This window comes from Schistocerca cancellata, chromosome 4 (assembly GCF_023864275.1).
Source record: "Schistocerca cancellata isolate TAMUIC-IGC-003103 chromosome 4, iqSchCanc2.1, whole genome shotgun sequence".
NCBI lineage: Eukaryota > Metazoa > Arthropoda > Insecta > Orthoptera > Acrididae > Schistocerca > Schistocerca cancellata.
In genome coordinates this window covers 375538854-375553487 of record NC_064629.1, presented here as the reverse complement: position 1 = coordinate 375553487, position 14634 = coordinate 375538854, and the positions used below count along the sequence as shown (strand labels likewise).

Sequence of the window (14634 nt, the reverse complement as noted above, 5' to 3'; positions counted from 1 at the left end):
TCCTTCTCAATACACTGAAATGTCGTTCCTTAAAAAAGAAAAAAATATTTTTATACTGTAGTAATGTACATCAATCTTCTACAGTTCTTACAGGGATTTGTATTCTTAATCTTGTGATGCTCAGATTCATTTTAGAAGTGTGTGTTGTGTAATTTATATAAGATTTGACTCATAGCAAGGGTTCTCTTAATTTTATTTCTTGGCTTGTACAGGCAAATGCACTGATGAGATTCCATTATGCTCTGTGGTTCTCATGCAGCAGCAATGTTCATCATATTTTGAGTGAGTGTTCATTTAAGATTAATGCTTGGTACATAAAATACCTACGTCAATATATTTCTCAGATGAAGTAAACTACTGTTCAGACACACACTGTCCCCCTTTAGTGGACAGTTTTAACATGATATCTTGAGGATATCTGCAGTGTTTTGAACAAGTACCAACATTAAGCAAAAGGTTGAGGTGTTACCTCTGTGGAGCATTTTTAAATTGTCTAGTACTGTTTCTGTTTTTGCCACTGTGATGTGCAATTCTATTCAGTAGTATTTGCTTTGCAAGTGCTCTATTTATAGCTCACTATTATTAAATAGTGTTGTTTAACTAATTTGCACTATATGATCAAAAGTATCCAGACACCCCCAAAAACATACATTTTTCGTATTTGGTGCATTGTGCTGCCACCTACTGCCAGGTACTCCGTATCTGCAACCTCAGTAGTCATTAATCATTGTGAGAGAGCAGAATGGGGTGCTCCGCAGAACTGGCAGACTTCTAACGTGGTCAGGTGATTGGGTGTCACTTGTGTCATACATCTGTACGCCAGATTTCCACACTCCTAAACATCCCTAGGTCCACTGTTTCCGATCTGATAGTGAAGTGGAAATGTGAAGGGACACGTACAGCACAAAAGCGTACAGGCTGACCTCGTCTGTTGACTGACAGAGACTGCCGACAGTTGAAGAGGTTCATAATGTGTAATAGGCAGATGTCTATCCAGACCATCACATGGGAATTCCAAACTGCATCAGGATCCACTGCAAGTACTATGACAGTTAGGTGGGAGGTGAGAAAACTTGGATTTCATGGTCGAGCGGCTGCTAATAAGCCACACATCATACCAGTAAATGCCAAAGGACGCATCGTTTGGTGTAAGGAGCATAAACATTGGGCGTTTGAACAGTGGAAAAACATTGTGTGGAGTGACGAATCACGGCACACAATGTGGCGATCCGATGGCAGGGTGTGGGTATGGCGAATGCCCGGTGAACGTCATCTGCTAGCGTGTATAGTGCCAACAGTAAAATTTGGAGGTGGTGATGTTATGGTGTGGTCATGTTTTTCATGGAGGAGGCTTACACCCCTTGATGTTTTGTGGGGCACTATCACAGCACAGTCCTACATTGATGTTTTAAGCACCTTCTTGCTTTCCACTGTTGGAGCATTTCAGGGATGGCGATCGCATCTTTCATCATGATCAAGCACCTGTTCATAATGCACAGCCTGTGGCAGAGTGATTACACAACAATAACATCCCTGTAATGGACTGGCCTGCACAGAGTCCTGACCTCAATCGTACAGAACACCTTTGGAATGTTTTGGAATGCCGACTCTGTGCCAGACCTCACCGACCAACACCAATACCTCTCATCAGTACAGCACTCCGTGAAGAATGGGCTGCCATTCTCCAAGAAACCTTCCAGCACCTGATTGAATGTATGCTTGTGAGTGTGGAAGCATTCATCAAGGCTAATGGTGGGCCAACACCATATCAAATTCCAGCATTACCGATGATGGGGAGTGCCACGAACTTGTAAATTATTTTCAGCTAGGTGTCCGGATACTTTTGATCACATAGTGTACATAATTACATGATCCTAGAAATTGCGTTGATATTCCTTACAAAGTGTATTTATTGTTGGCTTTGTGTTCTTTTGTTACTATGCCATTTTATTGAAGTTAAGTAGGTTTTCAAGTGAAATGGAAAAAATATTCAGTGAAAGTACAAATTTGCATTGTGTTACATTCTAGTGACATATCACGTGGAAGAGAAATAAATCCAATTCAATGTGTAAATGGTGAAGATGATGAGGAAGAGCCTAGCGACTACACATATGTGAGCAAAAACTGTTTAACTGCTAATATTAGTATTGACACTGCTGTAACGTCATTACAGTCTTGCCTCTGTACAGATAATTGCTCAAGCAATCGCTGCACTTGTACATTTATGAGTGAACAGTGTTGGTATGATGATGAAGGAAAATTAGTGCCTGAATTCAACTATACAGGTTTGTGAATTTTGTTAAATCTACCTTCTGCAATTTATATTAAAAATTTGAGTAACATAACCCTTATTAATTATATATTGTTCAATTATCTAAATTGTTTCATATTTGCATTTTCCAAGATTATTGCATACAGTGAGAATATTAATTATTCTGTGTGGGGAGGTACATTTACGTTCTGTCTAGGAGGCTATCCAGAAAGTAACAGGCACTTTGAAATAAAAAATTAACAATATGGAAAAACCAAATTTTGTTATACACATTTTAAAGACCAACTCTTAAGCTATTTTTGTACATAATCACTATTCTAACTGAGGGGTTATCTTTTCCAGCACCCATTTTAACACATCACAGAAAGCAAATTAGCAGACACAGGTCACACACTACCACCGCTGGATGCGTACTGAGTGTAAGAAAGTTATGGCACCGAGATGGTGGCTGTAGCTCTGCCCACTACCGCAATAGACCAAAATGTCTGTTACTTTTAGGATAGCCCTTGTATGATATTCTGTGGTCTTTAGCATTGAAGAAAAAAGTGCATGAAATTTTGAAGTTGATTATTGAGGCAGGGACCTTTCAATTAATAGAGCTGGTTTTCAAGATTACGAGAACACCTGTATTCTGGAATGTGACATCACTGTAAGATGGTAATACCAACAATGCATGTACTGTGGTGCGATTTGTTATTACTATGAAGGAATTTGGTCTGCAGTGTGCTTGGTAATGTAGAAACGTGTCTCTATGGTTGTACAGGCATAATAAGGTAAAATCAGAGATATCAGGATAAACATGGTATTTACACCGTGCAGCAAGGACCAGTGATGAATAAAATAAATGGGTTTGTGTTATGTTTTTAGGTGAATGAGGTGGCACAGACACTTCTACTTCTATTTAATGGTTAAAAGATGAGCATATTCATGTATACTATTTACAGGATTGATAGATTTATATGTAATAATAGTAATAATAATAATAATAATAATAATAATAATAATAATATAAATAAATAAATAAATAAATAAAATAGCCTCAAGCTACAGTTACAGTTTTATAAGTTTTATTCGGTGATCTCGTGCTCAGATGCGCCTGTGCGTGGTTCCTATTTCTTCGCACGGAATAAAGCTTATAAAACAATAACTGCATTATTATTATTATTAATGTTCAATCACTTGCTGATTGTCACCAGATTAGTAGCATTATGCAAAGTCCATTTATTTTCACTGCGAGTTCTGAAGTCTGGGCCAGAGTCCTTTGTGCGGTAACTTAAAAAGTCACGTGGAGGGGTTATTTGCTTGCAGCGAATTGAACTGATGAAGATGTCCTTGGTCAACATGGTGCTACCCATTGGAAAAGAGAGCTCTGGAGAGAGCAAGGCCCAGTGGAGATGCACTGGTGGACTGTTTGAATTTCTGTCTCCTGTGGTGATGTGTGTGGCATGTGGCACACCATCTGCGGCCGACCAATACAATGTTGGTAGCACATTCCTCCCCTCCAAAAACTGCACACCGTCTTCGGGTAGCATGGATACGTGCGGTCATGTGAGAGAGGTCTATGTCTTGGTGCAGCTGATAGAGATAGCCATGGAATGTGGTGCCATCCAACTCACATTCCAACATTCGCCTTGAGAACCACCAGAAACATCTGCCAAAAACTGGGGGTATGACATCAATTCAGCAGCACAGGAGAGTGCAGCATTTATGTTTCTGAGCACACCGAAGGCTGTACAGCTGCAGAGGGTCTGATGTCCATGACTGACATTGATGTGAACAGTGACAGGTGCTGCAGCAGCAGGCTACGTAGGCAGGCAAGGGGTCACCTCCAAGGCAGAGTCGTCTGTTGACCCATGCACCTGAACATCAGACAAGGCTGCTTGGATGCAAATGGTCTGGGTTGCAGGCAGCGTTTCTGAAACATGAAAATCTACAGCGGGATCACAATAATAACAAAAGCATAACTGGTTTTGGTGCCGTCAATGGGTGCCTGATGTGCCGTGAATGTCGTAATGGTTTCTGCCGGTTGCCCGAGTGACGATGTGGGATTCCAAGTTGGCTTATAATAGAGATGATAGAAAACATTGTCCTATAATAATTATGTTGATGAAGGATTGTGAAAAAGTGAAGTTTGATAGGTCCTGATGAATAACAACAAAGTATTTTCCCTCAAGTGCAAAGCATGAAGATTGGACATGTGAGCCTTGGAAGTGTGAATGAAATGTTTAACTTAACTGTTCAATTGAGGAGAAAACAGTGCTGTTTGAATATGCTTAATTCCCTTTTGTTGGTAAAATCATTGAAATTCCATAGCAGAAAATTTCAGACCATTGTCCGAAATGATTGATTGTGGCAAATCTTGTAATCAAAAGACAAAAGCGAGTGCTTTTCTAGTTCTAGCGCTGGTTGTCAAATTCATGGGAATGACAAGTGGATACTTACTGTATACATCAGCGATAATGAGCCACCTTGTGTTCAAGTAGGGACCAGCAAGGTAAATGTGGGTACGTTGCCAAGGTCCATTAGGTTGAAGCCTATGGACAAATTCTTGGAGTGGCACTGTCTGATCATTCATGCAGTGACAGTGGCTGTCATCTGTTCAGTCTGCCTGTCAAGTCCGAGCCACGTACAATGATGGCCCACTACCTGCTTAGTTTTAAAAATTTCCCAATGCCCTCCATGTAAACCGAGCGAGGTGGCGCAGTGGTTAGCACACTGGACTCGCATTCGGGAGGACGACGGTTCAATCCCGTCTCCGGCCATCCTGATTTAGGTTTTCCGTGATTTCCCTAAATCGTTTCAGGCAAATGCTGGGATGGTTCCTTTGAAAGGGCACGGCCGATTTCCTTCCCAATCCTTCCCTAACCCGAGCTTGCGCTCCGTCTCTAATGACCTCGTTGTCGACGGGACGTTAAACACTAACCACCACCCCACCACCACCCTCCATGTAAAATTTTCAAAACATGCTGCTACAATTACAGGGGAATCATGACTCAGGTTTGTTCATTAGGAGTATGCAATAAAATTACACCATTCTGAAGAGAGTGGTGTTTGCATTGAGCATGGTAATTTCACACTACTGTATATGAAATTGATTTTGGATTATGTGGCCAACCCATCCAAATATTCAGCAATCATAGTGACTGATCTCGTTCAGCGGGAAAAGCTTGCAGTGCTTGCAAATCAGAATGATCAATTTGCAGACAAGAAGCTTCTGATGCATTGGATCCTGAATCATTTCCCATAGGCAAGTAAGATAGTGTCTACATTTGCATGCTAAACCATTGAGTGATAAAGAATTTCATACTGTTCATTTGAAAGAAGTAATGACCAATGTTGGAGTTCCTGTGCTGTATGATCAGGCACATCTTTTGCTGGATGAAAAAGAGCAGTCAGTGGCTTATGATCAGTTACAAGAAAAAATTTTGAACCATGCATATATTGATGAAATTTCATGACACCTGGCTTAGGCTTCCTTTTCCGTTGGACTTCTTAGCTTGAGTGCTTTTCAATTCCTTAGATGTGAATGCTATGGGGCATTCAATGTTACCAACCTTATGAGATAATACTGCCCCTATTCCATGTGACTATGCATCAGCTGCAAGCAGTACTGATTACTGCAGATTGAAATGAATAAAACATTGGTGACTAAGCAATTTGTTTTCCAGCATTTGAAATACATGTCATACTCTCCAGTCCATTGGACAGCAACACTTTTGCACCAGAGGCAATGCAAAGGAATGAATTTTTTGGAATGAATTTTATGTAGTATGTCAGTTTTCCAAGAACAGCTTGTAGTTCTCATGCATTTTGAGGGAAAAGTAATCTCCGAATGGCCTGCAAATGCTTAATCCTGGCACGAGTGCCATGGCTGTCAATGAGATATCCCAAATATTCAGTTCTGGGGTTGAAAAAATGAACATTTCTATAAATTACCCTTGAGTCCTGCATCAGTTAAAACATGAAGCAGAAATTCTAAATTTTGGAGATACTGTTTCTCTGGACCCATGATCTAATCCAAATAATTTGAACAGGATAGAACTTTCGATGCTGCTTATTCGAGAAAGTGTTAAAATAACGCAAGGGCAGGTGCGCTTCTGAAGGGAAGGTGGTGGTATTAATGGAAGCTGACCTGTGTATTGACCACCATAATGTCTTTTTTTTCCCTCTCATTCAGGAGAAGTTGAAGGTAAAAACGTAAACTTGGCCAGTACCAACTGACCGCAGCGTCATCCTCTACCAATGGCGTGGAGGAGCGTGGGGTCACACACTGTTATCCTGTCTGTTGTCAGTTTTTGTGACCTGGAGCGGCTACTACTAGATAAAGTAGTTCCTCATTTGACATCATGGTTTTCATGTGATCACAAGAGGAGTTGCCCATTGACTTTCAAAACAGTAATTTGTTCCTGACTGTTTTGAGTTCAAAAGCAACTTCATCACAAATGGTGTGAGGTACTGGATGTGCACAGTAAAAGTTAAGTGTTATGTTGTTCTTGAGGGTAATGTTTACTTGAAAATGCTTTCTATGTCCCAATGTGCCACTGAGGAAATGTACATATTTTTCCCAAAACTGATCAGTGCTGGCGTGGGAAAACTGAGTGCCCATAGTACGCACATTGTCCTGAATATCTAAACTAAATAAATCAAATGCGTCCATACAAAAAATATTTGCAGTAGAGTGTAATTGCACTGATGCAAATGAAACTAATGTTGTCATATTTTTGCATATTGCTTGCAAAGTTCGCATCCTAAGAACAGTTACTTTCCCTGTTGTAAGGTGTGAGATGTAGACATGATTTCTATAACTTGAGGTGTCACAATAGCTCATACGTATTCTCATTAATGAATGTGACTCAAGCACCAGTATCTAACTGAAATGGCACATTTTAATTGCAAATCTGTAAAGATGCGGACAGTTCGCAATTATTCATCTCACTATGATTGTCATTTCTGGCTTTTGGAAGACTGCTTCTGGCAGATTTGTGAATGACAAAGCATTTTGCTGCGGCCGCTACCTCAACGACCCTCTTGCGTACCTCACGTGACAGCACTCAAGTCATCCCTTCGGCAGGTTTGTGGCAGAAAGTTGGTGTGTCTCACTCAGCAACACCATGGTGGCGTCACTCGCTCAGCATAATAGTGTGGGAGCCGCAAGTACTGCGGAGTAGTTTTCATAACTGTCAGAGGCTAAATTAAAATGATGGAAGTAGAATACAATAAAAATTTTTTATGATTTTTACCTGTTACCATGTACACCCCATATCTTTATTTTATTTTTATTCACTTTCATTTTAGTAAAAGTGATACTAGGTCACATGACATGAAGTAACATATCCAAATTTTATTAAAAGAAAACAAGATGAAAATAATAATAGTTGGACTATGAAATTTCACTATGATGCTGCTGATGCTGGTGGTAATATTAATATTGAGAAATGGCATAAGACTATTTAGTAATTTTGTTTCACTGTGTTGGCAGTTTATTATGTTTCAAATTTTAATATTGACTTAAAAGTAGAGGTTTCTGTAAGTTAAATGTAAAATCATTGTTATCATTTATTCATTCAACAGATGCACCGATGATTTTTGAATGCAACCAGTGCTGTGGTTGCAACCAGTCAACATGCAACAATCGAGTTGTGCAGCATGGATTCACTGGCCGGTTTCAGCTGTTTCGTACTCAGAGGCGTGGCTGGGGTGTGCGTACCCTCACTGCCATTTCCAAAGGCTCATTTGTTTGTGAGTAAGTGGATATAGAATTACTTTCTTCATTAAAACCATATATGTAGAACAACAGATGTAATAGTGCTGGAATAATTGCCTGCAGTAGGGTTGAATTTGGAACTCCAGATTTTAATATTAAAGTCCTAATAAATAAGAAGTATAGAATGAGGGGAAACGACACAGAAGTACATCACAGGTTTTTGTAGTTAGTCTTCGGACACTAGCAGTGAAGGCAGGAATATATTCACTGACATGCTATCAGTAACACGAGGCCCTTCCCTCCACATTTATTTACCTATGCACAGGACGTCCATAATTAAAATTACAGTTTCAAAATGCTGTAGAAAGAGAATTGCTGCTCAGAATGACTTCAAATTTGAAGAGCATATTATTGATGTGGGGGAAACATCATGGGGACAAAAAACTGTAATTTGACCAATAGATGGCAGAAGCGCCAGAATATAAAGGCCAAAGTGCAGTGTGGCAGAGGGAGGACAGCAGTTGATCTGATGTCTATCAAAGATGTGGCCACAGCATTGCATGAGGGGCCAACTAGTGGTGTGCAAACATGCAGTGCTTGGGGAATTGCCTGAACATTTGCCTGCAAACACAGTGCATAAAATCCTGAAAACATCCTGCATCGATCCCTACGAAATCACCCATGTTCTGGAGTTGCTTCTTGTTTTGCTGCCAACAAGACAAACTCTCACTCTGGAATTTCTTGCTGTCATGGAAATCGACGGTGAATGGCTGTTGAACAGTCTGTGGACAGACAAAGCCCACTTCCATTTCCAAGGACATGTCAATACGCAGAATTGCAGAATATGGGCAATGGAAAATCCATACACTCATCAACCTGTACCGCTTCATTCTGTAAAGGTGACTGTGTGGTGCAGGTTGACAGCAATGTACATCGTAGGGCCGTATTTTTTCAATGAGATGAGTCCTGTGGGTCCTGTTACCTGTACTGTCACTAGTAAACTTTGTGATTGAAACTTCCTGACAGATTAAAACTGTGTGCCGGACTGAGACTCGAACTTGGGAACTTTGCTTTTCGTGGGCAAGTGCTCTACCATCTGAGCTACCCAAGCACACCAGGAAGTTTCATATCAGCGGACACGCCATTAAAATATCAAGTCTCTGAAATCACTGTGGCTGGAAAAATATCCTGCAAGAACGGGACCAGTGGCTACTGAAGAGAATCGTTCAATGTGACGAAGTGCAACCCTTCCTCAAGTTGCTGCAGATTTCAGTTCTTGGCCATCAACAAGTGTCTGTGTTGAACCATGGTATGGGCTTTCAGATCCGAAGGCCCACTCGTGTACCCTTGATAACTGCATGATAAAAAGCTGCACTCCGCGCCTGGGCTCTTCAGCGACATTGGACTGTTGATGACTGGAAACATGTTGCCTGGTTGGACGAGTCTCGTTTCAAATTGTATCGAGTGGATGGACCTGTATGGGTGTGGAGACAACTTCATGAATCCATGGAACCTGCATGTCAGCAGGGAACTATTCAAGCTGTTGTAGGCTCTGTAATGGTGTCGTGCATGTGCAGTTGGAGTGATATGGGACCCCTGATATGTCTAGATATGACTCTGACAGGTGACACGAACGTAAGCATACTGTTTGATACCTGCATTGTTTCATGTCCATTGTACATTCTGATGAACTTGGGCAATTCCAATAGGACAGTGCAACAGCCCACGTGTCCAGAATTGCTACAGAGTGGCTCCAGGAACACTCTTCTGAGTTTAAACACTACTGCTGGTCACCAAACTCCCCAGACATGAACATTATTGAGCATATCTGAGAGGCCTTGCAATGTGCTGTTCAGAAGCTATCTCCACCCACTCGTATTCTTATGGATTTATGGACAGCCCAGCAGGATTCATGGTGGCAGTTCCCTCCAACCCTATGTCAGACATTAGTTGATTCCATGCCATGTTGTGTTGTAGCACTTCTACGTGCTCCCGGAGGCCCTACACGATTTTAGGCAGGTGTACCAGTTTCTTTGGCTCTTCGGTGTATTAGCCATTATATCCCCATCATTGCTTGTTCTGATACAGATTTAAATAACGCTGTAGGTTGTAGTTCATTCACACCATCAGTAAATGAAGAAATGACTCTAACTTAAAATGAAAATATTGTTCTCGTAGTTCATGATAATGAAAATGAACACAAAGGAGAGCTCTTACATCTGTATTGTATTGTGCAAGTCAGATACTACAGCTATAATTGCTGCACAGTTTCGATGTATTCTAAGTCCTAAACTTAAACAACTTGGAATTTTGCACATTAACAAATATTGCCACAGGGGAAAGGAGTGACAAGTGGGGGAAAAAAAGTTCCAAGAATTGTCTTGTCATTGAACCTGGGATCATCCGCTGCAACCACTGAGCCACCACCTGATAATTAGAAATTGCCTTACATATGCATACTTCTAGTCTTTATCTTCAACATGCTTTTAATTTGCTCAGCAGTTCAAGTACTCGGTTGCTAGTTGAAAATTTAATTCGAACTGCTATTCAAGCCAACAGAACGTTTTTGTAAGAAGTATCCAATCGTTATTGGCTGCCATCAAACTCCACATACTTAACTAGCACTGAAAATATTTAAAGTTTTCCTTTCTTACTCTGCTGCAATGTATCTATAAAATGCCTTAAACTAATTGAATTAATTAAGATTCCTCTCCAAGAACTGTTAGGAGATCAGTTATTATCTGAATTCATTACTTAAATAACCAATAATTTCTTAACTTAACCTTATGAATCAAAAAAAATATTTTGAGTGTCAGCAGTATAAGGTTTGGTGTATTCAAATATTTCCTTAATATTTTGTTGTGTTAAAAAATTCTTTTTTAGCTTGTAACTGCACAAAACAAAAGTATTGTTTTGCAATACTACTGAGTTGTGAACTGACGTTTGCAGTTGAACTTGACTTGATTCCTGAAATTTTGCCAATCAAAGATGATCCTACTTCACATTGATATAATCTGTGATTAATGTTATACAGCACCGATTTTCGAGTTCAGCTTGATCTGAGGTCATTTTCTTTGTTAATCCAATATGAATTGCTTTATGCAGTCAGCCGTAAGGGATTTTCTTTTAAAGAAAGTAGTTGAGCTGCTTGTATGTTTAGAAGATACACAGGATTTTAAAAATGGAGATGTTCTGTATCTGTTTCCATGTGAACACCAAGTAATCATAGAGAAGTTTAAGTGGCTGTAGACTAGCATCATTTTCAGGTAGAGTTTACATAAAAAAAGATGAGTTTCAACAGTGTAAAAGTTAAACATCAATGTCAAAAACATTGAAACAAACAGTTTCCATGTAGATCAGAAGTACACTCCTGGAAATTGAAATAAGAACACCGTGAATTCATTGTCCCAGGAAGGGGAAACTTTATTGACACATTCCTGGGGTCAGATACATCACATGATCACACTGACAGAACCACAGGCACATAGACACACGCAACAGAGCATGCACAATGTCGGCACTAGTACAGTGTATATCCACCTTTCGCAGCAATGCAGGCTGCTATTCTCCCATGGAGACGATCGTAGAGATGCTGGATGTAGTCCTGTGGAACGGCTTGCCATGCCATTTCCACCTGGCGCCTCGGTTGGACCAGCGTTCGTGCTGGACGTGCAGACCGCGTGAGACGACGCTTCATCCAGTCCCAAACATGCTCAATGGGGGACAGATCCGGAGATCTTGCTGGCCAGGGTAGTTGACTTACACCTTCTAGAGCACGTTGGGTGGCACGGGATACATGCGGACGTGCATTGTCCTGTTGGAACAGCAAGTTCCCTTGCCGGTCTAGGAATGGTAGAACGATGGGTTCGACGACGGTTTGGATGTACCGTGCACTATTCAGTGTCCCCTCAACGATCACCAGTGGTGTACAGCCAGTGTAGGAGATCGCTCCCGACACCATGATGCTGGGTGTTGGCCCTGTGTGCCTCGGTCGTATGCAGTCCTGATTGTGGCGCTCACCTGCACGGCGCCAAACACGCATACGACCATCATTGGCACCAAGGCAGAAGCGACTCTCATCGCTGAAGACGACACGTCTCCATTCGTCCCTCCATTCACGCCTGTCGCGACACCACTGGAGGCGGGCTGCACGATGTTGGGGCGTGAGCGGAAGACGGCCTAACGGTGTGCGGGACCGTAGCCCAGCTTCATGGAGATGGTTGCGAATGGTCCTCGCCGATACCCCAGGAGCAACAGTGTCCCTAATTTGCTGGGAAGTGGCGGTGCGGTGCCCTACGGCACTGCGTAGGATCCTACGGTCTTGGCGTGCATCCGTGCGTCGCTGCGGTCCGGTCCCAGGTCGACGGGCACGTGCACCTTCCGCCGACCACTGGCGACAACATCGATGTACTGTGGAGACCTCACGCCCCACGTGTTGAGCAATTCGGCGGTACGTCCACCCGGCCTCCCGCATGCCCACTATACGCCCTCGCTCAAAGTCCGTCAACTGCACATACGGTTCACGTCCACGCTGTCGCGGCATGCTACCAGTGTTAAAGACTGCGATGGAGCTCCATATGCCACGGCAAACTGGCTGACACTGACGGCGGCGGTGCACAAATGCTGCGCAGCTAGCGCCATTCGACGGCCAACACCGCGGTTCCTGGTGTGTCCGCTGTGCCGTGCGTGTGATCATTGCTTGTACAGCCCTCTCGCAGTGTCCGGAGCGAGTATGGTGGGTCTGACACACCGGTGTCAATGTGTTCTTTTTTCCATTTCCAGGAGTGTATGTGCTTTGAGTTGTTACTGCAGAATACTTCAGTTATAAGGTTACAAGAGTTCCATGTCAGAAGCTATAGGCATTGCGTTTTGTTGCAGTTGAAGTGTGTGGAGTAATGAGTGGTTGGCTGGTGGGCCCAGTGGAAACACTCTTGACAGTTAAGAATGATTTTTATTCAGTTCAGTACAGAATGTAGTGAGGAAACACTCTATTGTCGCTGGCTGGCACTGACTTGTGGGTGGTGGCTTCCATCCTGGCTGCTGAGCTGACGCCCTGCATTTCTGAAGACAGGTCCACCCATAGGTGGCTGTGTATGGGGTGCGACTTATTGTCTTTTGGCAGGGGTTGGATGTGAGCTGACACTTTGGTGCCCAGTCCCACTAGAAACTCGGTGTCAGTAGCAGCAGTCACGGACAGCCAGTGTGTGGGGCTGTGGCAGCAGGTCCCGGTGAAGGACTTAGGGCTGGCAGCAGGTGCAGCCTGGTCTTGAACCCACAGCTGCTGCTGGCGGTGCCCAGTCATCTCGCTGTCTTGCATAGCTCTGGCATCATGGTGGTGCTACTGGTTTTCGATGTTGAAAAATAAACTTCTGCCTCAAAATCTAGACTTATTGATATGCATCTGGTTTGCATTTGTTTTACTAAAACCCGGCACGTAGTCACATCTCCTGTAACAGGGGACTTGCCACAGTGTGGTGACATCACCCCACTGGCTACACAGTTACCACTGTGTGGTATAGTTTGCTGCTGCACTCTGCTATCCTGACTTCACAATCCTTCTGCGTGACTATTATTGTGACTAGAGTGTCACCACAGTGCCGGCTGCTGACTCGCAATTGTTAACCCAGCACTCCACTGTGGCTTCCACACAATTCTGGTCCAAACTGCCAGAGATAGTGGACATGTGTGTGAGAGGTGTGCTTGCCTGTTGAATGAATATGAGTTGTTTCTCATTTCTGAAAACGGCTTTGATTGGAAGCTAAATATGTAACTGCCGTTTCGTTTTGCCTGCTTGCAGCTCGGTGCATCATCTTTATGGTGAGTGGCTACCTATCTTTTCCTTTTATTGTTGATATTCCAACCTGGAGTTTCCAATGTTTTATTAAAAACTGAGTGTGGCAAATTGTCGTCACAGATCATATGTATTTGATACTGTTGCTGACACAACATTTTGCATGTCATTCATTTCAGATTGATAGATTCACATCACATTAAAATTATCTATAACTTGATGTAAAGTTATGAATACCTGTTCTATTAACATGCAGTCGGATCTGTGCTAAGACAATACTGTTGTTGCAAGTGATGATTACAATTGATAGCTGATTACATAAACTGGGGTGAGGGCATGGTGTGTGGATATAAATAACTTTTCAGCTGCAGTGGCATAAGGAAGCACACTGGAGCATGTCTACACCGATATATCCAATTCATTGACACATCTGGCAGTGACTGTCTTTACTTGTGTTGTCATTGTGAGGTACCGACCTTTGCATGAGATCTCATTCTGCACACGATCACCCCTCCCCTAAACCTGCGCACCTTAATCGTGTATTGCTGTGTCATATGACAACAATTGGGGGGGGGGGGGGGGGGGGATGCCTGAATGTGGATGTAGATAAGGAGATAGACAGTGTAATTATGGCCGATGCCAGCTTCTTGTCTGCACCTTGGTATTCACCTTGCGAGTGACTGGGAACAACGTTCAAAAAATTGGGCACAGTGTGCACACCTGCATCCAGTGACACACACACTGCGTTGGATTGACTCCAAGTGGTGGAACTGCAGGGGCACTGTGCTGGCTGTCCAGGGATGTCATATCCATGGATATCAGCTTTGGCAGCAGGACCGGCAGTGTTGACAGTGACGGTGACAATGC

At 42.6% G+C, this 14634-nt stretch overlaps 1 protein-coding gene across 5 annotated transcripts in view; it reads left to right on the top strand.

Moving 5' to 3' along the window:
* Positions 1-14634, top strand: part of LOC126183767 (serine-rich adhesin for platelets) — a 367472-nt gene that overhangs the window by 279057 nt on the left and 73781 nt on the right. For 3 of the 5 annotated variants that reach the window (XM_049926000.1, XM_049925999.1, XM_049925998.1), the window contains 2 exons: positions 2029-2285; positions 7844-8015. In XM_049926000.1, coding sequence (XP_049781957.1) covers positions 2029-2285; positions 7844-8015 — 429 coding nt within the window. The remainder of the gene's footprint in view (positions 1-2028; positions 2286-7843; positions 8016-14634) is intronic. The other 2 variants (XR_007536807.1, XR_007536808.1) reach the window with 1 other exon arrangement.